Genomic DNA, 24,259 nt, shown 5'->3' on the forward strand with positions numbered 1-24,259 from the left:
ACAACATATCCTCTCCCTTCATGCCCCTAGCCAATCTATTGCTTTAATTTTGAATTTTGAATTTTGAACACCCTCTCATCTTGAGAGCTGCCCTTTATAATATAGCTATGGTTTATAGCTGTGTCCTGGGAAGCCCAAGAGGAAAATAATGAGACCTAGGTTCCTGCTGTAATCATATCTCAACGTAGGCAAGCAGCATCGAGGCTCAGCAGTCCAGGCCCAGAGATGCTGTGAGATGCATTCTTTCATCAGTGAGACCATGCAGTGCTGTTCTGTGCTGGAATACATGCGAATGGGAAGAATCACTATTAACAGGCCCCTCCTGGACCTGCTCCAGGGGTCTTTGTCGCTGACCCCTAATGACCACTCTGGCTGTGCCCCTGGAACCTGGTGCTGTGGCCCAGTCTGGTGGATGGCACTATCAGTAGCTCCCTGGAACCTGGGGCCTTTAACAAACTTTCATCAACCCCGCCATGCCCAGAGTCACAATGCTGAAATTACATGGACCTGTGCCTATGAAATAATACGTGCATAAAAAAGGACTTAGGAAGACAGGTTTGGAGCATGTATTTTTGCCCTTTACTAAGCAATCGGGTTAACATACAAACCAGTTTGGAGGGAGCTAACAAAACTTCCGTTTGCTTTTTTGAAGACCAGGTATTTTTAATGCTGAATGGCCAGCATTTTTAAAGCCAAGCTTGACTTGGTCAGATGACATAGACTCAAATACAGGGAGCTGGCACGGTGGCTCATGCCTGTAAATCCAAAAGCTTTGGGAGGCTGAGGCAGGAGCATCACTTGAGGCCAGGAGTTCGAGACCAGCCTGGGCAACATAACAAGACCCATCTCTACAAAAAATTAAAAAAAAAAAAAAAAAAAAATTTTTATAGGCACATGCCTATAGTCCCAGCTACTTAGGTGGCTGAGGCAGGAGGCAGATAGCTTGAGCTCAGAGGTTCGAAGCTGCAGTGAGCTATGATCACACCACTGCACTCTAGCCTGAGTGATGGAGCAAGACTTTGCCTCTGAAACAAAAACTAATTTTAAAACATTATAATAAAAAATAAAATACAGGGCACTCTTCACTTGGCCAACTCTATGACCTTGACTAAAATCACTGTGCTTGGCCAGGCACCGTGGCTCACACCTGTAATCCCGGCACTCTGGGAGGCCAAGGCAGGACTCCCAAATTCCTGAATTCCCAAACTCCTTGAATTCCTGAGGTCAGGAATTCAAGACCAGCCTGGCCAACATGGTGAAACCCCATCTCTGCTGAAAATACAAAACTTAGCCAGGCATGGTGGTGCGCACTACTCAGCTGCTCGGGAGGCTGAGGCAGGAGAATCACTTGAACCCAGGAGGTGGAGGTTGCAGTGGGCAGAGATCGCACCACTGCACTCCAGCCTGGGTGACAGAGACTCCATCTCAAAACAAATTAATTAAATTAAATTAAATCATTGTGCCTCTCCGAGTCAGTGTGACACCTATAAAGTGGGGGCAACACGCCCCACCTGCCACCCCCAGGCTGTCCCTTTGGCTAGGGTCAAAGGAGATCATGCATGGACTAGCCCTGCACACAGTGAGGCCCCACCCAGTAAAAACAAAGGTACTTCATGCTCCCATGGCTCTCAGGGACCAAAATGACATCAGCTCTTCTTTTGCTTTGGCACAGAAACTGCTTTCCCAAACAGACCGCGGCCCAGGTGACCCTCAAAGCCATCTCAGCCCACTTTGATGACTCGAGCGCGTCCTCGCTGAAGAACGTGTACTTCCTGCTCTTCGACAGCGAGAGCATCGGCATCTACGTGCAGGAGATGGCCAAGCTCGACACCAAGTAGCCGCTGCACTTTCCAGCAGGGATCAGAGGACCACCCAAGTCCCAAGAGTGGGTTTTGCTTTTTAAAAGGAGAGAAGAGGGGTGACGGCAGGGGAGTAGAGGGCGGCCGGGCAGGTCCTGCCGGCGCAGGGAGCCCTCTGCCCTTCACACTCTCCTCCAAAAGAGCCTCCATCTGTAAGGAAGCAGGTCTCCGCGAGGGGTTTCTTTCCATGTGTTTTCCTCCTATTGTTTTAGAACTTTTTTAAAAAAACAGACCTCGTTTTAGATTTATAGCATTGACTTTTACACACACTCATACGAGAAAAAATCCTTTCAAAATTCTTAAATCTTCTGTTCCTCCTTTTTCTAAGGGAAGAGGGCAAAAAGTGACCTGGGCTCTGTTGGTGTGCGTGTTCCGTGGCGGAGAGGAGAAAACGGGAAAGACATCTCACTGGTGCTTTTCTCTTTTATTTTAGTGCCCCCCGCCCCCACCCCTGTAATACCTGTAACTACTCCTAAAAAGGTTTTGCTTCAGGCTTTTTTTTGGTTTCATTTTGTTTTTTAAAGAAAAAGAAAATGAAAGGAAAAAAATAAAAGATCCAGTGTCTTTCTTACAACATATTCTTTCATTGCAACATTTTCCTCAGTTTGGAAAACAGTGTCCCCACATGTAGGTCCTTCTAGAATATTGTAAGTCAACAGAACAAGGCCTGTCACTGACACACTGGGATTCCCACCTCACCGGGCCCCAGGTCAGATAGCACCAGGGCTTGTGTTTCTCAGGCCGAAGGTCCTGCCTCCAGAAAGGTGGGCTTCCCTTCGTGGTCCATAAAGACAGATCCTTGGATGAAGCTGCCAGGGGAACAGCCATCCTCCAAGAGAGGCACATGACTCACTTAGGCCTGGGCGACAGCCCCAACGGGATGGCCTGAGAACCCCAGAGAGGCTGGTGTCCCAAGGACTCTGCCCAAGTACCCAAAGGCCACCATCCAAAGGGCACAGGGAGGGGCAGGGTGGGGAGGTGGGGCCTGAATTTCTTCAGATGAACTCATCAACCACTTCTGCTATGCAGATTTAACCCAGGCGGTCCAAGAGGGGCTCCTCCGGATTGGAAGATCTCTCTCAAATAGAGGAGTCATTTATACACCATAACATAGTTGGTGGCAGACATTAGTGCCCAGCTGGGCCTCGGGACAAGTGACCCTGGGGTTGGCCAGGAAACCAGAAGCACAAAACCACAAAGTCCCCCGGGGGCCGTCTCCCCATCCCCAGCATCAGCTGGAGTTTTGTCACTTACAAATCTGCCCGTGAGTAACCTAGAAATATGCTGGGGGTCACCCGCAGAAACCCCCTCTGCTCGCTAATGGGTAAGCAGATGGCACCCCGCAGAGAGTCACATTATCTGCCCTTCCTTAAATACCTCCAGTGGCTGGCAGGCCAGGCTGCAGTCTCTTTTTTTTTTTTTTTTTTTTTTTTTTTTTTTTGAGACGGAGTCTCGCTCTGTCGCCCAGGCTGGAGTGCAGTGGCCGGATCTCGGCTCACTGCAAGCTCCGCCTCCCGGGTTCACGCCATTCTCCTGCCTCAGCCTCCCGAGTAGCTGGGACTACAGGCGCCCGCCACCTCGCCCGGCTAGTTTTTTTTTTTTTGTATTTTTTTAGTAGAGACGGGGTTTCACCATGTTCGCCAGGATGGTCTCGATCTCCTGACCTCGTGATCCGCCCGTCTCAGCCTCCCAAAGTGCTGGGATTACAGGCTTGAGCCACCGCGCCCGGCCCAGGCTGCAGTCTCAACCCCTGCTAGCCATGTAAAAATGCACTCTGTCAGGGTGGGGTAACCAGAAGGGAAACTTTATCTAGCTCTTCTTAAATGTAGCCTACAGTATGGAGTTAGGATCTAAAAGTGGAAATGTGCTGGCCGCAGTGGCTCATGCCTGGAATCCCAGCACTTCGGGAGGTCAAGATGAATGGATCATCTGAGGTCAGGTGTTCGAGACCAGCCTGGCCAACAAGGTGAAACCCCCCATCTCTACTTAAAAAAAAATTAGCCGGGCATGTTGGCACGCGCCTGTAGTCCCAGCTACTCGGGAGGCTAAGGCAAGAGAATCACGTGAACCCGGGAGATGTAGGTTGCAGTGAGCCGAGATCGTGCCACTGCACTCCAGCCTGGATGATAGGGCGAGACTCTGTCTCAAAAATAATTAAATAAAGTGGAAATGTAGGAAGGCCATGAGGCTTAAGGAGTACAGGGATTATGCACCAGTTAGGGGATTGAAAACAGGGCTCCTGTGAAGTCCCTGGTTGTTGCAGAATGTATGGGCTCCCCAACCATGAGATGGCAGAAATTTGGGGTGCAGGGCATCTCTCCACCTCAGGTCCCTCCTTTGTTCTCAATGTGCAGCTCTCCTTCCTGCCCTCACAGACAGACACTAGCCACCAGAGCCCAGCTCTCTGCCCTCCTCTGAGAGCTCTAAATGACACAGGTCATGACCACAAACACATGCACAGGCATGCACATCCCAGAGGAGCCAGGTGCAGAGGGAGGGCTGGCTGTGGCCTCCCCAGCACCATGCAGCCAGCACGCATGAGCCGCTCAGCCAGTACCGCGGCGAGCACACCTTCGAAACCCAGAAAGAATCCTCTAAGGGGGTATTTGTTTAATGCCTCTCTCTCTCCCATTTTTGTTTTATACAAGTTGCATTTCTGGCCACCACATCATTGGCATCTTATTCCAGAAGAACAGCATTAGTTCTAGCACTTGCCGGGTGGGTGCCACGCGCCAAGCAGTCCGTACGCCCACCTGCTGCGGTAGCTCATCTCCCGCCCGGCCTTTCCATCAGGGTGGAGACTGCCTCATGGTTTTCCAGCTTGTAGAGACAAACACATCCCGGCTCTTGGTCAGCCGAACCATGAGCCGGCCCACATAAAAGCCACTGATTTGGCCCACGCCGTCATTTCTCCCCATGGACAGGAGGAACGTCAGTGCACCTGCAAGCAGAGACACAGAAACAACCAGAACCTCACTGAACTTACTGGGGCTGCAACTCCCAGAATGCTGATCCTTCCCGAGGCCTTCGGACTCAGGGCCGGAAAATGTGAAATTCCTTTAGGAAGGTGGGTGAGGCCCTGAATTTTTTTTTTTTTTTTTTTTTTTTGACAGAGTTTTGCTCTTGTTGCCCAGGCTGGAGTGCAATGGTGCAATCTTTGCTCACCGCAACCTCCCCCTCCCTTGTTCTAGCGATCCTCCTGCCTCAGCCTCCCGAGTAGCTGGGATTACAGGCGCGCACCACCACGCCTGGCTAATTTTGTATTTTTAGTAGAGACAGGTGACTGACCTCAGGTGATCTGTCCACCTCGGCCTCCCAAAGTGCTGGGATTACAGGTGTGAGCCACTGTGCCCGGCCTATTTTTAAAGAGCTCTAGGGGGATGTTTCCATCACCAGCTTGGAGAATTTGTTCTAGTGGCCAGGTATCTAATACCCGAAAAAAGCTTCCCCATGTTTAACCCCAAACTCTCTTAAAACTGCAAAGCGCACGGGGCATCTCTTACCTGGCTTGTAGGCCTGGAGAGGCCGCTGCTTCACGGAGTTGACGATGTTGGCCACGGCGATGTTGGCGTGGAGGCCAGCAAGATAGGCCATCTTGGGCATCCTCACGTCGGCACAGTCACCAATGGCGTAGACGTTGCTGTGGCCCTCCACCTGGAGGTGCTCATTCACTCTCAGAGCACCACTGCTGGCCAGTCTGCTCTCTGCCAGAAGAAATGACACCGAAACCAAGACACTGAGCTGCTGTGTTAAGTGGCCACCAGGAGGAGGTGAGGGTGAGCTCTAGACGCTGGTCAATAGGTGCTGGTCAGACCACCCTCCTGAGGCATGACCAGCCCCTGGAGGTGCCTGCTCTAGAGGCCACCCTCCCACCTAACTTACTCCCCCCTGAAGTCTCCACCTCACAACTCTTCCTGCAGAGGCAAGGTTGCTGACGCCAGGGTGGAAATGGGTCCAAATACCAATAGGCCTCCTTTTAGAAATGTACATAACTCTCTACAAGTTACAGTGATTAGCTGAGTCTTGAATTTACTTTTGAACGTGAGATTTTAAAAATAAATGCAGGCCAGGTGTGGTGGCTCACGCCTGTAATCCCAACTCTTTGGGAGGCTGGGGCGGGCAGATCACTTGAGGCCAGGAGCTCAAGACCAGTCTGGCCAACATGGTGAAACCCGTCTCTACTAAAAATAGAAAAATTAGCCAGGCTTAGTGGCACACAGCTGTAATCCCAGATATTCAGGAGGCTGAGGCACAAGAGTCGCTAGAACCCAGGAGGTGGGGGTTGCAGTGAGCCAAGATCATGCCACTGCACTCCAGCCTGGGTGACAGAGCAAGATTCTGTCTCAAAAAAATAAAAATAAAAAACAAAACTGAAGCATTAAAAATAAATGCAGAGCTTTAATATATGACAAACTGCTTTTTTAAAGGGACTTTTAAAAACTTGTATTTGAAAATACAACATTTGGACAATTAGGTATTAAATTCTGGGATCTCTGTCCATTATAAGCCCTCAATCCCACCGCTACACACAGCCTGGACTGGCTTCCTTTTCCTGGGATTGGATCATTACTTCCTGCTGGACACAAGGCAGGAGCTCCTTGTCAGGGAAGGGCATTCGGGAGTAAATGACAGGGACTTGAGGACACAAAGCAACCAGCAGGGCTGGCCACTGAGTTTCCTGCTCACAAATGGAGGCTGGAACACACATCAGTCCACCTCTGCCACCTCCAGCCAGCTAAATACGCAAATACTGAGCTTTAAGAAACCAGGCCATGTTACCAACCCCACTCCCCAGTCAATCCAAGCTCAAGAGACCAAATGTTTGGATCTGGGTTTGGGGGCAGCAGCACGCCTGAGGAGAGAGGAAGGCCTGACCCTGAATTTCCTCTGTCCCCAGGTGAGTGAAAAAGAAATAAAACACCAACTTTTCTCATCTCTTTGACGCCTGTTCCCATATCTTACCACTAGGGGGCGGCCCCAATTTCAGAAGATTCTGGTCACCTTGGCCACCTGGAACCCAGCCATCATCACAGCTGAGGAGAGCTCAGCAAGGGTGGACCCTCACTGAATTTAAAGTCTGAGCTGCTGGGAAGAAAGGGGGAAGGCAGCAAGGTGTGGACTCCTGGGGGCAAGCACTGCAGGGCATTCAGAGAGTGCTGAAGAGCAAGGAGGCACGGGGGAAGCCCGGCCGGGCACCTGCTCACCAAACGCGTTGCGGTAGGCGGAGTTGTTGATCTTGATGCCGGTGCAGAGAATCACCAGGTTGGTGGCCACCTCTGTGCCTTTGTCCGTCTGCACTTTGATGTACTCTCGATACTCATTGAGAGGCAGCTCCTCCAGATTGCTCACCCGCTCACCTAGAAGGGGGTTCATGACCAGGAGGCTGGTGGAAGGGGGGACCCCCTCAAGCCTGGGTCCCAAGCCAAGGCTGACCCTGGGGAGGGCCTGGACCTCTGGGGCCCAACTGGGCAATGTCTGTACCCCATCTTCCCACCATGCCCCTCCCTCAGTCCACTCTATGGCCCACAAAGCTGATCTGGACATCTGGCCCCAAGGGGTCCAGCTGGAGAGAAGTTCCAAGAAGCCCCTGGAGGACTTCCTGGAGGGAAGCAAGGCTGTTTCCCAAGAAGTTCTCAGAAAAGTGGAAGACCTCAGACACGCCTCTCTAAATGCCAGCCACGCCATCCTAACTAGGCAGGACAAGCACTCCAAGTGCACCAAGACAAAGGGGAAAGCCAGAGAAAGAGAAGCCAGCTCACTACACTGCCTAAAGTGACAGTGACCAAAAGGAGGCTGAGGCAGCCACGCGGGCCCTTCACAGGGCAGATGCCTCACCCTCCCGCAAACAGAGGAGGCTGGGGCCTCGTGCAGCGAAGTGTAAGGGCCACAGCACTGGAAAAGAACCCCTCTCTCCAGCATATGCTGGGTGGGTCTTGTGCCCTGCTCTACAAGAAGGCCACACTCCTCACAACTCTCAAAACATAAACCGATAAACCTATTCCCTCGACCACAGAGACATCATATTTGAGGCAAATCCTTCAGATGCACTTAAGAAAAATTCAGCAGACAGGCATCCCACCATCTGCACTGCATCCAAAGCAATAACCAGGACATGGAAATCCTGTAAGTACCAGGCCCTCTTCCCTGCCCAGGGACGGGCACAACTTCCAGCTAGACAAGGCTCAGATGGGCTTTGACGCTACGACAGCTTCTGAGTGCTTCATGCTCCACCCCAGTACACAGTGGAAAAGAGAGAGCCTGGGGTGGACTGCAGCCGCCCTCCTGTTGGAGGCAGTGACCAAGCCTCCAAGCCACATCTCAACAGGCTGGGGCGGGGCAGGGAGGGAGGTGAGGGTGCACGTACTCAGCAGCAGCTGCACACCCTTCCGGAGGAGGATCTCCTTCACTTCCTGCCGGACGGAGGGCAGGAGCTCCTTGTCAGCCAGGGCCACTTGGGAGTGAATGAGAGTGACCTGCGGACAAGACGACCACAGGGCCTGAGAAGGAGCCCCCGAGTCTTCAAACACAAACACTGCATGAATGTCCACCTCCACTCGTACCTCCAGGTTACAGATGAGGAAACTGAAGCCCCAGAGAAGTAATCTGTCCAGTGCCAGAACCAATTCGTGGTGAGCTGGGCTTAAGCCCACATGTTCTAGACTAGGACTCTTTCAGTCCTCACCCAGGCCAGAGGACTGCCAACACATCACAACTTACACCTCACCTAGGGCCACCTGGAAAATTATCTTCAAGCATCCTTGGGCACTTCTAATTACACAAGCCATGGACATTCCAATAGTCAATCAGGCTGATGTCAACATTAAAGCTGGTTTAAAATGAGTGCTTCCAGGCACGTCTACTTGCTGTCTGGGACAACACAGGGAGGTGTCCCGGGCACCTCATGTTGTAATCATGTTCAAAGCCTGGGCTTTGATATCCAATTGCCCGGGTTGAAATCCCACCTCTGATACTCACTTGGACATCTCCCAAAGTCTCCCTAACATGGCCACAAACAGCCCCACTCATAGGAATTTTGTAATGATGAGCAAAAATATATATATAAAGCATGTAACTCAGCACATATTAAGTCCTTAATAAAGGGTGGCTGCTACTACCCTTATTGTCTACTAATTCTAAACATGTGGACATTTTACTGAATTACTTGAACTTTTTTATGACTTCAGACTGGTCTGACCCCTGTGAAATAAGAAGAAATGACGGCCGAGCGCCGTGGCTCAGGCCTGTAATCCCAGCACTTTGGGAGGCCAAGGTGGGCAGATCACGAGGTCAGGAGATCGAGACCATCCTGGCTAACATGGTGAAACCCCATCTCTACTGAAAAAAAAAAAAAAAAAATTAGTCAGGCATGGTGGCAGGCGCCTGTAGTCCCAGCTACTGGGGAGGCTGAGGCAGGAGAATGGCATGAACCCGGGAGGCGGAGCTTGCAGTGAGCCGAGATCGCGCCACTGCACTCCAGTCTGGTTGACAGAGCTAGACTCCGTCTCAAAATAAAAATAAACAAAGAAGAAAGGTATGTATTGGTCTCTGCCCCCAGTTCCTGACGCAGAGCTCTTAAAACCCTTGTAAACTGGGGTACTAAGAGAGAATCAATTGTTCTAATATTTGGTCCTCAATGCCAGTTCTTGATACAGAGCTCTTGAGATCTTTGTAATGTCCTGAGTGATGGGAGGGTCTGACACAGAGCTCCTAACTCCTTGCATGTTCCTGGGTGATGGGAGCATCTTTTGTTCTAATGAAACTACTCCTGATGGGCTCCTGGATGATCGCTGGTCACCAGAGAGACTAAGCCAGCTTAGAAGTCTGGAACTTTCAGCTCCAGGGACGAGAGAGGGGCTGGAGATTGAGGTCATAATCACCCTTGCCTACCTGATGAAGCCTCCATAAAAATCCCTAAAGTACAGGGTCCAGAGAGCTTCTAGGTTGGTGAACATGTCCACATGCCAGGAGACTGGTATACCCCAACTCCATGGGGACAGAAGCCCCCATGCTCAGGACTCTTCTAGACTATGCCTTATGTGCGTCTTCATCTAAATGTTCATATTTATCCTTTAAAACATCCTTCGTCATCAATCAGCAACAGCAAGGAAACTGTCTCCCTGGCTTCCATCAGCTGCTCTAGCAAATTATTTAACCCAAGGAGAGAGTCATGAGAATCTCTATCTTGTAGCCAAGTGGGACACAGCGTGGGTAAGCTGGGGACCTATGGACTTGCAACTGGCGTCTGAAGTTGGGGCAGGATCGTGGGACTGAGCCCTTGACCTGTGGGGTCTGCACTAACGCCAGGTAGTGTCAGAATTGAATTGAACTGTAGGACACCCAGCTGTTGTCAGAGAAGTGGTCAGTGGGGGAAAAAACCCACACATCTCATCCCAGAAGTATGCAGTGAGTAGAGAGAAAAACAGTTTGGTTTTTCCCTATAGAACCCTCATAAATCAAAATGAATGAATTATAACTATATCAATCACTCATCATAATTTCCAATAATTTGTCAGAGAACAGCCATATAATTAAAGTATCCTCTATTGATTTTTCTTTTCAAAACCAACCTGCCTTTCCCTGAGGAAAAAAGATCCATTCACAGGCCCCACGTGGCTCTCAGAAGCCCATCTGGCTTCAACTGCCAGCCAGGTCTCGCCTAGAGGACCTGTAATGACGATTATCACTCAGCCCTTGCCAAGCCTGGACAGGGTGCCAGGATTTCCTCTTTCTCGCTAGGTTGCCAGGTAGGATCTCTGTCCGCTGAGCATGAGAAAGCAACAGGGCAGGCTGATGCCCCCTCCCCGTTCCCACCCATGGGTAGAAGGCAGTGCTGTACAGTCATTCCCCAGTGTGGGCAGAGCAGGGCTATGCTGCAGGCTCCCCACCACCATGGGGCTGCTCAGAGCAGGGGCTGCCGTATCAGGCAGAGACCAAAGCAACAGCTGAAGGTGTCTTTGTCCAAGCTGGTTGTCAGCAAGAGGTAATCAAATATACATTTATATCACAAAGGCCTGAATTCTGAAGGCGACACAGAAGTTCAGCTCTTGCAAGGTATCGCCCCTGGGCTTGATCCTCCAGGTTGGAGCAGAGGGCAGGATCTTTCCTTGAGGGAAGACACACCCTGAGCAGCTCCGTAAGGTCAGGTGCTGCAGGATCCCAGCTCTGCAGGAAAAATCCCCTACAGAATCGCACCTTGGCAGAAATACACACTCCCAGTTTATGTGAATAGAGCTCCAGACTTCTCTGCCCTGAGCGAATTCCTGACGTTCCTAAGATAATGCAGAAAAAAGCCAACCACTTAGAGTTCCAAGGCAAGGCAGCCCGGCCCACCTCTTTCTCAGGATATTCTGTTTTAATCTCTGCTGCCATCTCCACTCCAGCCGAGCCTCCTCCCACCACCACGATGAACTGTGAGCGCTGGACCTGGAGAAGAGGACACGTGAAACAGGGACATAGGAAACACACGTACGCATCCACCCGTCTGCTGGTTCAGCCTGTGGTGTGGCTCCCTCGGCCAAAGGAGGGCAGAGAACCCTTTCCACATTTTGGGTCCAAATGTGCTTCCTCCCACCCACCTCGCAGAATTGCTGTGGAAACTGCCTGAGATCGTGGATCTAAGCATGCTGTACACAACACAGAGCCTTGTGAAAACAGGAGCGGAGGGCACCCATGAAAAGCCCCAGGAAAGGCAAGTAAGAGACATACCAAGGGCAACATGAGCAGGTCTGGGGTGCCCACGTCCCGGCTCCAGCAGCAAGTTCAAGGTCTCTTCCCAGGAAAGTCTCTTCCTAGTGACCCTCCAACTCTATGGCTATAGCCAGCAGCTCTGAACACCCCCATGGCCTCCCAGCTGTGGGCTTAGGCATCCCCACAGCTGTCCTCCCACCTGCCCGCACTGCCCCATGCCTTCAGTGCACAGCTCACCTGCCTCACCATGTCCTCATAGGCCTGGATAGCGGCCTGCTGGCTGGAAACCTCATTAAACTTGCCCGGGAAGGGCCCAGTGCTGCCCGTGGCCAGGATAAGATGAGAGAAGGGCAGGGCCTAAGACAGACCAAAAAAAAAAGATGAGGGTAGGGCAGGGCAGGGCAGGGCAGGGCAGGGCAGGCGTAGGCCTCTGCATCCTACTCCTGGCCTGCCAGCTGGGACAAAGCAGGCAAAGAGGCCCCTCTAGATACCCAAGGCAGCCCCCATGGGGCCGAGTGAAACCACCACACTGGGTAGCCCAAGGGATGGCACTAGAACCTGGGGAAAGACCTAAGGAGGTAGAGTTTACCTCCTGCATGGAGAACGCAGGGGCAACCGGAGCCACCCAGCATGGCAGTGGAAGGGGCAGCCCAGTAGCAGGAGGCAGGGTTGCAGGATCAGAACTGCCTGAGGGGGTTAGCACAGAACCTCCCGGATGTTTTAGAAGAACCCTCCTCCTGCCTCCGCCAGGAAGAAAAGAAAAGGAAAGAAAGACTGATCAGCAGCGGGATCACACCTGTGAACAGCCACTGCACTGAACAACATAGCAAGACCCCAGCTTAATTTAATTTTTAAATTAAAAATAAATAATAAAGTAAAAAATAAATAATTTAATTTTTTTAAATTAAAAATTAAAAAAATTTTTAGGCTGGGTGCGGTGGCTCACGTCTGTAATCCCAGCACTTTGGGAGGTCAAGGCGGGCGGATCACCTGAGGTCAGGAGTTTGAGACCAACCTGATCAACATAGCAAAATCCTGTCTCTACTAAAAATACAAAAATTAGCTGGGCATGGTGCCACGCGCCTATAATCCCAACTACTCAGGAGGCTGGGGCAGGAGGATCGCTTGAACCCAGGAGGCAGAGACTGCAGTGAGCCAAGACTATGCCACTGCACTCCAGCCTGGGCAACAAGAGCGAAACTCCATCTCAAAAACAACAACAAAAAAATTTTGTTTAATTAAAAAAATTTTAAACAAAGAAAAGGAAATCTTGTTTGGAGCCTAAATATATAAAGTTGACAAAAACAGAGCTGCTCCAATGGGAGGGGCTGGAGGGCCTGGACTCCACTCAGCCCCCACTTTCCCCTGAACCTCCGAGATGCCCTCATGGAATCTTTCAGCGTTCTAAAATGCATGGCCAGAGACTGCAGGACTAGGAGACACTCAGTAATCTCTCCAACCAGGAAACTATCTGGCCCCATTAATTCAAGAAGGGCTGGGTCACACTAAATCACATGCTCATCAAGGAAGGGAATTGTGTTTCCTTTTGCCAATGCCCCCTTAGCTTCAAACACCAAGTGGGGGTGGGCTGGACGTGACACTTATCCTGAGCTGGTGGCAGCTTGTCGATGGAGCTCAAGTCATGGCAGGTGTGTGCCAGGCTCCATGATGCACATGTGAGGTGGGGGAACACACAGATGAGTGAAGGGAAATCTCTGCCCCAGTGACATCCCGATCCAGGAGATGTGGGACCATGTGTGTGCGTAACTTTTTGTTCTAGAGAGAGTTGAGGGCTGGCCAAGCCTGGGAGTTGTCTGGGACACTGGCTTTTAGAGCACAGGCTCTGGGCTAAAATTGCATGGGTTCAAATCCTGGTTCAGTCTCTTACCAGCTGTGGGATCTTAAGCAAGCTATTTAACTCTTTAGCTTCTCTGTAAAATGAAGTTATACCACCTTCCCCATAGAGGCACAGTAAACATTCATGAGATTTACGTAAAGGCTACAAACAGGACCTGGCATGCAAGAATTACAAAAGAAATATCTGCCACCATATTCTTGTGGTTGCTGTGGTCAAGCCTTCGTTTACGAGGAATCCGCTATCTGCCTAGCATCAGGCAGGGCTTGGGGCTCACAGACAGCATTCTCTTTTCTTTTTCTTTTTTTTTTTTTGAGATGGAGTCTCACTCTGTCACCCAGGCTGGAGTGCAGTGGTGCAATCTCAGCTTACTGCAACTTCTGCCTCTCGAATTCAAGCAATTCTCCTGCCTCAGCCTCCTGAGTAGCTGAGATTACATACACCCACCATCACGCCCAGCTAATTTTTGTATTTTCAGTAGAGACAGGGTTTTGCCATGTTGCGCAGTCTGGTCTCAAACTCCTGACCTCAGGTGATCCACCCGCCTTGGCCTCCCAAAGGGCTGAGATTACAGGTATGAGCCACTGCCCCCAGCCTAGCTCTCTCTTAACCCTGGAGGATCCCGCCCGGGCCCTGCAGTGGGCCCTTGAGCCAGCTGGCAGCCGGGCTGGCCCTTACTCACCTCACCGCCCTGCAGCAGCACCGTCTGGTTCTTCAGGTCTATCCCCACCACCAGCCCCTGCCGGAAGTTGTCCTTGAAAGTCACCGAGTAAGAAATGAATGTCTTTTTGGCGAACCCTGGGGAAGGGACACAGAAGAGGTCATAGGGCAGAGCTAGGCTGCCCACGGGAAGCCAGAGTGACTCAGAATCTTTCACGAGCTGCACACCAACAGGGGGGCCCTTGACCAAAGGGTCAGGCCATTAAGTATGCCTGGGGTACCCCTACCTCCTAAAACACCAGTCTGGGCCTCAGACCCTCAGAAAAGCTCAAGCTTTTACTTCTAGGGTCTCATTATGGTGGCTACTTAAGACCAAAGACCTTGAGTTTCTCCAGAACTTGTCTGATAGTGGAATGCAGGCACTTTGCCCTAAATGGAGAAAACCACCCCCAGCCCTAAAATCAAGCCCCAGAGTGGAGACAAGACCACCCTCACAGAGACAACCCCAGATGGGAGCACGTTACCTGTCTCCACGGAGGCTCGGAGGGCAGCCACATTGTGGTGGAAGGAGTCCTTCATGTCCACCAGCATGAAGGGGATGTTCAGGGCCTGCAGCTGGCTGGCCGCCGCGATCCCGCCAAAGCCCCCACCCACAATCACCACGTGCAGAGCTCCCGATTCCACCGACACCTGGGACCCCATCTCGAACCAGGCACTGCTGAGAAGGAAGAGGAGAGCACATCAGTGTCAGGGTGGCTGGGAGGGCCCACAGCGAGAGAGGCCTCAATCATGAATTGACCTTTTTAGATGAGGTAAATCTTTGATTAATGAAACTCCAACTTTATAACATTTGAGTTAAATTCAGAAGGAACAAGGGGGTATCCCACTTCCAGCCCATCCCCCAAATACCCAGTTCCCTTCTCCAGAGGCATCCACTGTTATGTAGCAAGTTTGGATGACTCCTTCCAGAGATAGCTTATGCACCTATAATCACGACTATTTTTTGCACCCATTAAATAAAGTGTTCTGCACGTTTGTTTTTTACTTGATATATTTCATTGAAGACTTTTGGGAGAGACTGCAGTGGGGCAGGAGGAAAAAAAAGACTTTTGAAGAGGGGAATAATGTTCACTCAACAACATATATGAATTGAACTCCTGCTTTTTGACATGCTCTGTGTTGTGTATCCTGTGGTCAGACAGGCAGATATGGTCCCTGCCCTTATGAGGGCAGACCTTACAAAGTCAAATAACCAGGTGGGCAGTGTCAATGATGTGGGAAGCTGGGAAGAGGTGCAATAACAAGAAACAGTGGGCACACCTGTGGGAAACTGGCAAGCATAGGCCACATCTAAAGGAACAACAAAAAACATTCTTTAAGCACTGCATCAAACAAACACTGCAACCAGATTCAGCCCAGCTCACAGGTCACCAACTTAAGGTCCAGGTCTAAGGAGGTCAATTAGCAGGTTACGACAAGAATCCTGTAAAATTCTGCTGCTAGGGTTTGAATATGTCTCCCAAAAAGGAACAGTGTTGAGAGGTGGGGCCTAATTAGAGGTGTTTGGGTCATGAGGTCTCCACCCTCACGAATGGATTAATACCAATTATTAAAGGGCCTCTGAGGCTGCAAGTTCAAGCTCTTGCTCTCTGTCACTCTCTCTTTTCCCTTCCACCATGGGAAGACTCAGCATGAAGGCCCTCACCAGACACTGGGCCCTTGATCTTGGACTTCCCAGCCTCCAGAACCATAAGCCAATATATTTCTGTTTATTATAATTACCTAGTCTGTGGTATTCTGCTGTAGCAGCAGAAAACAGACTAAGACAAATGTGGTGTGAGCTAAGACTGTGATCATGGAGTAGAAAGGAGGGGCCACAGCTGTGTGCTACAATGCCTGGCTAATTTTTTAATTACTTGTAGAGATGGGGCTGGGTATAGCAGCTCATGCCTGTAATCCCAGCACTTTGGGAGGTTGAGGCAGGAGGGTCTTCTGAGCTCAGGAGTTCCAGACCAGGCTGGGTAACACAGACAGACTCTGTCTCTACAAAACAACAACAACAATAGCAAAAAGCCAGGCATGGTGATGTGCACCTGTAGTCCCAGCTAACTGGGAGGCTGAAGTGGGAGGGTCACTTGAGCTGGGGAGGTCAAGGCTGCAGTGAGCCATGACTGTGCCACTGCACTCCAGCCTGGGTCACAGAGTGAGACCCTATCTCAAAAAATAAAACAATAAAAATTATAAATATTGGTAGAGATGGGGTCTCCCTTTGTTGCCCAGGCTGGTCTCAAACTCCTGGGCTCAAGTGATCCTCCCATCTCAACCTCCCAAAGTGCTGGGATTATAGGCATGAGCCACCACACCCAATCCCCATTTCTTTTTATGACCTCAAGATGGTATATAAGCTTCTGTACCTCTTTTGGGGGTTGAGTCTTCCTTCTGAAGGCTCCTACGTATACACATTAAATAAATTTGTATGCCTTCTATCCAACTCAACAGCCTTGGCCCCTACAGCAGCAAAGTTGCCTGGGCTCCCCAAGCCAACCTGGAAGGCTGGTAAACAGGGTCACCTGGTGCATCCCAGAGTCTGCCCCAGACAGAGGAGGGCTCAGGGACTGGCCTGGGGCTGCACCAGAGGCCTTGTCTCCAGCCCAGCAGAACCCCAAAGAAGGATGCTTGCAGTGTGGGCCTCAGGCAGGCAGAGGGCTGCTGGTGTGGGAGGAGCCACGCAGCCCACTGAGGGGCACTCTCGACTGCAGCTGAGACCCTGAGAGGTCACAGGCAATCAACCATCCTCCTGGCCTGTGCTGAGCCCTAAAGAGAGGCAGAAATAAGCCAGGCTGCTGGGGGGAGATGCTGAGAAAAAGAAACCAAGCTCACACTATACAGAAAGCAGCCAGAGAGGCTCAACAGCTGCTGTGGGCTTCAGCGAAGGAGGATATAGACTCTGAGGTCATCCTTGAAGGATAGACATCAAACCACTGAACAGCCTCATAAGGAAGTGTGTTCCAGCTCATCTGGGACCCTCGGGCCGCTGGAAGGCTACTGCACTGCCCTGATCGTCTGTGCGGGCCTGGGGCACAACCCCTTCCCTCTCTGGGCCTCAATTTACCCCTATAATGGGAGGGGACTATAAGTCCCAACCAGTTATACTATTCCGAGATGTCCTCGTACACACTGGTTTCCAAGACATGGTGGTGGTTCCCCAAGATGGTCCCCAAATCATCCCACACTTATGGGGCAGCTTTTGGTTAGAACTCCGGGCACTGTTCCCACTGGTGTTAAAATGTCCACTGCCTAACTTCTCCCCTGGAGGACGGTATAGCGGAGGGAGGGCACTGACACAATGGATTGGAGGGGATTTAAAGTGTTTCTCGGCTGGGTGCGGTGGCTCAAGCCTGTAATCCCAGCACTTTGGGAGGCCGAGACGGGCGGATCATGAGGTCAGGAGATCGAGACCATCCTGGCTAACACAGTGAAACCCCGTCTCTACTAAACAATACAAAAAACTAGCCGGGCGAGGTGGCGGGTGCCTGTAGTCCCAGCTACTCCGGAGGCTGAGGCAGGAGAATGGCGTGAACCCGGGAGGTGGAGCTTGCAGTGAGCCGAGATCCGGCCACTGCACTCCAGCCCAGGCGACAGAGCGAAACTCCATTTCAAAAAAATAAAAATAAAATAAAATAAAAATAAAGTTGTTTCTCAAGGGTCAAATGGTCCCCAAAGCATGGAGGCTTGAACATACCTATTTTACAGATGAGGAAGCTGAGCCCTGGCAGTGATTAGGACCCAAGACAAGCCCCCCAGCAGGCAGGGCCATCCTGGCTTCTCTAAGCCCTCAGAAGGGTTGTCTAGAGCTAATCCCAAGCATACCTCAGGCTGAATCTGCCAACTGGGCCAGAAGGGAATGTCTCCTAAGGACCAGGACCCAGGAGGGCCCACAGGCTCAGCCAGCGGTAACAGTGAACACCAGGAGCTGCGCAGGGCCTGAGAATGTAGGCAGTGATGAGGCAGGCCGTGGGTGGCATGTGTTTCACCAGCCCCTGGCAGCGTGGAACCCTCTGTGCCGGGTCCTACCCTTGGGGCTGTCAGCCAGGGATGAGGTCAAGAAAACACCCAGAAAGCCCCACTTCCAAGTTAGCTGGGCATGGCCCCTGAGAGGGGCTACGCAGCTTGCCAGGTATAGGGATAGGGGAGTCCACTGTGTGTCAGGTCACACTGGACCACCCAGGGACACTCAAAATGGACAGCCTAGAGCCCTGAAAAAGATCTGAGATCAAGAGGCCTTCCTAGCAGAGGAAACAACTTGGGCCAGAGGCCCAGTGGCAGGAAGGGAGGAGGGCGGTAGAGGTCAGAGTACCTGCGGCAGAAGGTGGGGAGGCTTAGAGGACAGGTGACAGGGGCCGGCACAGACAGACAGCCTGCCATGCCAGAGCAGCTTTCACAACCAGGTGGACAGACAAGCCTGCCCCAGGCCCTTCATGGGGTCTCTTCCCAGGGAGGAAAGTCTAGACCCCAGAGTGGACCTCAGGGGCAATGAGTTGATCAAGGAGCCGAGCCCTTGACCCCCTAGGAACATCAACCTGCTTCCCCAAAAGGGTAAACTCTTGCCTCACCCAAGGAAGGCAAATTGCTTTTCTGGGGTTCCCTGTGAAGGGTCTGGGGCCTGAGGGGACACCCAGGCCAGAGCACAGCCAGGGAGGGGAGGCACTTTTCCTCTTCATGCTGCCTCAGGTCTCTCCTGCAATCTGCTCTCTCTTCTCTCTCCCCTACTGACCCCTGCCACCCTTACTTGTGGAATAGGGAGGCCAGTGACTCTCCAGCAGATTTGACCCTGCCTCTTTGGCAGTCCCTTGCCCAATACTCTTGGACACACTGACTCTCCTTGGCTCTGCCAGTGTCGGTTCTTGCCTGGCCCCAGAGGACAGTGAACTCCCCTCTGCCTGACAATGATCTACTTGGCCAGACACCTAAAGCAAGGGCTTAAGCCACAGAGCTGCATTTCCAGCCACACACCCTGTAGGTGACGAAAATGCACATATGGAATTAGTGGATGTCCAGTTACATGTTCTAACATAGCAGTAGTGCTGTGCAAACCTCCACCTGTGTGACACTCCATCAATCAAAGGAAACTGCCACCAATGAGAGACTACAGGATAAAATATTATAAACCCATACAATGCAGTACTGTGTAGCCAGTCATTTTTAAAGGGTGAGTGATGTTTTGTTTTGTTTTGTTTTGTTTTGTTTTGTTTTGTTTTTGAGATGGAGTCTCACTCTATCACCCAGGCTGGAGTGCAGTGGATTTCAGCTCACTGACTGCAACGTCTGCCTCCTGAGTTCAAGCAGCTCTCCTGCCTCAGCCTCCCAAGTAGCTGGAATTACAGGCATATGCTACCATACCCAGCCAATTGTTTTTTGTATTTTTAGTAGAGTCAGGGTTTTGCCATGTGGGCCAGGCTGGTCTCGAACTCCTGACCTCAAGTGATCGGCCTGCCTCGGCCTTCCAAAGTGCTGGGGATTATAGGTGCGAGCCACTGTGCCCAGCCTGTGAATGATGTTTTTTTTTTTTTTTTTTTTTTTTTTGAGACGGAGTCTCGCTCTGTCGCCCGGGCTGGAGTGCAGTGGCCGGATCTCAGCTCACTGCAAGCTCCGCCTCCCGGGTTTACGCCATTCTCCTGCCTCAGCCTCCCGAGTAGCTGGGACTACAGGCGCCCGCCACCTCGCCCGGCTAGTTTTTTGTATTTTTTAGTAGAGACGGGGTTTCACCGTGTTAGCCAGGATGGTCTCGATCTCCTGACCTCGTGATCCGCAAAAAGTCTGTCCATGAAAAAGTCAGGCAAGGGCTGGGTGTGGTGGCTCCTGCCTATAATCCTAGCACTCTGGGAGGCAAAGGCAGGAGGACTGCTTCAGCCCAGGAGTTTGAGGATGCAGTGAGTAACTCTACCTTTGCTCCCTCCCACAACACACATACACAAAGACACACATACACAATCTGATTGACACAAAACATAATGTTTTCAAGGTTCATCCGAGTTGTAGCATGTATCAGTGCTTCATACCACTGCACTACAGCCTAGAAAACAATGTGAGACCTTGTCTCAAAAAAAAACAAAGGAAAAGAAAAAGTCAGGCAATATTTATTTATTTATTTACTTGTTTTTAATTTTCTTAGGGACAGTGTCTTGCTCTATCATCCAGGCCAGAATGCAGTGGCACGATCATAACTCATTATAACCTCGTACTCCTGAGCTGGCTAATTTTTTATTTATTTATTTATTTTTGTAGAGATGAGGGTCTCGCTACGTTGCCTAGGCTGATCTTGAACTCCTGGCCCCACAAGGGATCCTCCTGCCTTAGCCTCCCAGGGTACTGGAATTACAGGTGTGAGTCACTGTGATTTTGAGTTGTGGAAAAGATTCAATGAGATCATTTATGTAAAGTGTTTTAGCACGGTGCCTGGCACACAGTAGCAATGAATACACAGCAGCCATTTATTCTAGATATTTTATAATGCAGATTAGTTTGCCCGGTCCCAAAAAGGCCACAGAAGCGTGTAAAACCTAATCCTATTTATGTCCAACAAGACACATCCACCTCAGTATGTATACACATATACATGTAACGATTACAGCAGTTAGCATTTGTTGCACTTTTACCCATATCTTCACATGTAATATGTGAGTTTTTTCTCCTTGTTTTGGAAAAAAGTTCAACAACTTGCCCAAGTTCAATTCTCAACACATCAAACCTGCTCTCTGAACCAAAATGCTAATAGTGCTCATAGATGATGTTTTTATTTTCTTCCTTAAGCTTTTGTATTGTTCGAATTTTTTTCAAACAAGCATGTCGTTTTTGCAGAAATAGTAAATAAGTCTTTAATAACAAGACAGACCTCTCACCATCTAATTTTTTCAATCAAAATAGAATTCACATATACAATTTACTACCTAAGACGTAAGCTCACAGTGAGCTACGATTGCACCACTGCACTCCAGCCTAGACGAGACCCCATCTTTAAAAAAAAAAAAAAAAATGAGATGTAGGCTTGCTCACACCTGTAATCCCAACACTTTGGGAAGCCAAGGCAGGCAGACTGCTTGAGCTCCGGAGTTCAAGACCAGCCTGGGCAACATGGTGAAACCCCATCTCTACAAAAAATACAAAAAATTAGCCAGGCGTGGTGGCACATGCCTGTGGTCCCTGCTACTCAGGAGGCTGAGGTGGGCGGATCGCTTGAGCCTAGGACGTTGAGGTTGCAATGAGCTATGATCATGCCACTGCACTCCAACCTGGGCGCCAGAGCAAGACTCTGTCTCAAAAAAAAAATTTTTTTTATTTAAATTTTAAAAAAAGAGATGTAAGTTCAATGGGTTTTAGTGTATTCACCAGGTTGTGCAACCATCGCAACTAATTCCAGAACACTTCCATCACCCCCAAAATAAATCCTGTACCCCACTTACCCGAGCCCTGGGTAGCTACTGTTCTTTCTGTCTCTACAGATTTGTCTGTTCTAGACAATTCATGTAGATGGAATTATACACTACATGGCTTTTCATTGGTGACGTCTTCCACTGACCATAATGTTTCCAAGTTTCATCCGAGTTGTAGCATGTATCAGTGCTTCATTCCTTTTTCTGGCTGAATAACAGTCCATCGTTGGGGTATGATAGACCACATTTTGTTTATCCACTCATTAGCTGACGGGCACTTGGCTTGTTTCCACCTTTTGACTATGTGAATAACGCCACTATGAACATTTGTGTACAGGTTTTTGTGTGAACCGGTCTTCAATCCTCTTTAGTATAAATATTTAGGTGTGGAATTGCTGGATCATGCGGTAACTCAAAGTTTAACTTTTTGAGGAACTGCTAAATCCACCGTCTGATTTTGAACTGAACACAAAAGCCCCGGTGGGAATCACAGAGAATCTTAACTACGTCCGTCTACGTTCAGGAATGTTAGCTTAAAAGAAGGCCTAAGAGAACACAACAAACCCTGATTGTCCAGGAACTCCTCAGTAACTTTACCTTTGCTCCCTCCCACAACACACATACACACAGACACACACACATACACAATCTGATTTACACAAGCATTTGCTCAGTCAATCCTGTTTTCTCTGCCAAGAGCATCCACCCTGATCTCAAGGGTATTATTCCACAATAAGCAGCCCATAGGACTACTGAAAAACCAGGAAGTTACATTTATGCCAAAGCTGTTCAGAAGTCATGCCTCAGAACACACACAGCGGGAACCGTGTGGGCTCTGATCAAAGCAAGAATGTCATCCCAGAATTGCTCCGGTATTGCTTCACAAAGATTACAAATAAAACATGATGCTTTTTGAGTCGTCATGGCTCACGCAGAGGGTAGGTTTCAACATCAACCTCTGGAGAGCCACATTCCCAGAGTGGCTGTCCTGGATGAGAAGGCCACTACAGCACAACTCACAGCGCCATGGAGGTTTCCTCCACCTGGGGGACAGAGCAGGATGGAGAGGGTTGGGCGGCCTTCCTCCCTGGGACACTCTATGGCCAGCCCCTCAGGGACTACTTGAAGAACAGAACCCCCAAAAGACCAATTTCTGAAAAGGGACTCAAAGTCTGAAGGGAGGCAGCCTCCTTTTATCCCCAGGAGAGGGCAGCTCTGGGGCAGACAGATTCATCTGGATGTCATATTCACTCCCCCACAGAAAACCTAGGCAAGCACCTTGTCCATCCTCCTCAGAGCCAGTTACTTTGTGGTCCCCGTGGTCTGCCTATCACCTGTACCTGGACACTGGCTTCATTTCACCACCAGCCAAAGCCAGGCTGGCCCTGGAGTCCACTGGCCTGCCCAGGCCATCACTTCTGGGGTGGGTAGTCCTGAGCAAGGCCCTACCCTGGCTGGGGCTCAGTGCCCTTCTTGGTGACACACTGTGCTCCTTGGAGAACTCCTCTCTAGGTGCTGGGGTGAGGGCATGTGGGATCTGAGATCCCGGGGCTCTCTGGCAGGTGCATGTATGCACACTGGACCCTGATACAGGCTTTTGAACACAGGGGCAGAGTCCAGAAACCTGGAAGTCCCATCCTAAACTATGTCTGGCCCTCTGCCCTACACCTGCCCTCCTACAGGATCATCAACTCCCAAGACACCTTACCCTTCCCCACCCTCACCTTGAATTTCAGGGTCAAAAAGACTCCCCTTGTAGGGAAAGGCAGGGTGTGTTGATCAGGTGGTGTTGGAAGGAGAGCCCCAATATCGCCCCACTAAATCAGTTCCAGTCGACTGCACGCCTCCCATCAGTTAGTTTACTCACCTCTGGTCTTTGTCCCTGCAGCACCCAGGGCTTCGGGAGGGGAAATGCAGATCTCCTAGTGCAACCCCCGAGCCTATGGACACTGGGGTAACTCCAATCCCTTTCCTCTTAGAGACTGAGGTTTCTCCCTTTCTTTTCACACCTGCTTCTGTCCGGACCGGCAGCTTCTACCCAGCGGACCCTCGGACCGTCCTCGCAGGATCCGGGTTACACTGGCCCCGTGTTCCCTCTTCCCCAGTTTGCCCTTCCCAACCTAAGCCCATCTTCCTTAGGAAAACTTAGCAGGGATTTAGGGGCCAAACGAAGAGGGTGGAGTTTCCTTTGCCCTCGGCCAGGAGCAAATCTCCCTATTGCGTTTTTTGGGGAAGACGGAGAGGGGCGGGCCTGAGCTGAGTATCCCTCTCCTCACAGCGCCACAACTGCGCGGACCTCCCCACGCCTGACACGGCGTGCGCCAGGCCTCTGATCCGCTCACTCCTCTTCCGGGTCCCTGTCCCGCCCGGGGCGCCCGGGGTCTCGAGAGCCCGCCTGGTGACGCGATCTCACCTGCCGGCCGCGCCCGCGCGCTCTCGCTCCGGCTCCCGCTCTGGCTCCCGCTCCGGCTCCCGCTCCGGCTTCCGCTCCGGCTTCGTAGTCTTCCCGAGTTACCGACCCGAAGCGCTCCCGGACGGGGCGTGACTCAGCACTCGCGCTGGTCCCCGACCCTGCGGCAACGCCTTGGCCGGGCCCCGGAAACGGTCCTGGAACGCCGGGGCTGGTCTCCGAACGGCCCGCCCGACTGACCTTGACCCCGAGCGAACGGCCTCGAACTTTGAAACAAATGCTCCCATGGCCAGATGTCGCCTCTCCGGCGCCTGCCAGCACCCGCGCCCCAGCCCTGCCCGAGCCATTCAGACTTGGC

At 51.0% G+C, this 24,259-nt stretch overlaps 2 protein-coding genes across 4 annotated transcripts in view; one reads left to right on the forward strand and one right to left on the reverse strand.

Moving 5' to 3' along the window:
* LOC117082573 (core histone macro-H2A.2) overlaps nt 1–2,430 on the forward strand; it is a 61,727-nt gene extending 59,297 nt beyond the window's left edge. The window contains exon 9 of the mRNA XM_033209331.1: nt 1,673–2,430. Coding sequence (XP_033065222.1) covers nt 1,673–1,838 — 166 coding nt within the window. The 3' untranslated portion in view covers nt 1,839–2,430. The remainder of the gene's footprint in view (nt 1–1,672) is intronic.
* Nucleotides 2,431–4,448: 2,018 nt separating this feature from the next.
* AIFM2 (apoptosis inducing factor mitochondria associated 2) lies at nt 4,449–24,233 on the reverse strand. Of its 3 annotated transcripts, none has more exons than XM_033209329.1 (9): nt 23,905–24,233; nt 14,586–14,776; nt 14,084–14,199; nt 11,784–11,903; nt 11,190–11,282; nt 8,224–8,332; nt 7,064–7,216; nt 5,363–5,563; nt 4,449–4,800 (listed from the first exon to the last, which is right to left on the reverse strand). In XM_033209329.1, exons 2-9 carry the CDS (start codon nt 14,761–14,763, stop codon nt 4,649–4,651), a joined length of 1,122 nt encoding a protein of 373 aa, XP_033065220.1. In that variant the 5' UTR covers nt 14,764–14,776; nt 23,905–24,233; the 3' UTR covers nt 4,449–4,648. The 3 variants fall into 3 exon arrangements, with proteins under 3 accessions (XP_033065220.1, XP_033065219.1, XP_033065221.1); XM_033209328.1 differs by having other exon boundaries at nt 14,586–14,779; nt 23,905–24,232; XM_033209330.1 differs by lacking the exon at nt 23,905–24,233 and adding an exon at nt 23,359–23,825 and having other exon boundaries at nt 14,586–14,779.
* Nucleotides 24,234–24,259: the final 26 nt, after the last annotated feature.

The sequence above is a fragment of the Trachypithecus francoisi genome, unplaced genomic scaffold (genome assembly GCF_009764315.1).
Source record: "Trachypithecus francoisi isolate TF-2019V2 unplaced genomic scaffold, Tfra_2.0 Lachesis_group9, whole genome shotgun sequence".
Classification (NCBI taxonomy): Eukaryota; Metazoa; Chordata; class Mammalia; order Primates; family Cercopithecidae; genus Trachypithecus; species Trachypithecus francoisi.

Coding starts and splice junctions, on each gene's coding strand:
- AIFM2 (XM_033209329.1), bottom strand. CDS start 14,763: ATGGGGTCCCAGGTGTCGGTGGAATCGGGAGCTCTGCACGTGGTGATT. Junction 14,200..14,585: donor CCGAGCCTCCGTGGAGACAG/GTAACGTGCTCC, acceptor TCCCTTCCCCAG/GGTTCGCCAAAAAGACATTC. Junction 11,904..14,083: donor TGCTGCTGCAGGGCGGTGAG/GTGAGTAAGGGC, acceptor GGTCTGTCTTAG/GCCCTGCCCTTCTCTCATCT.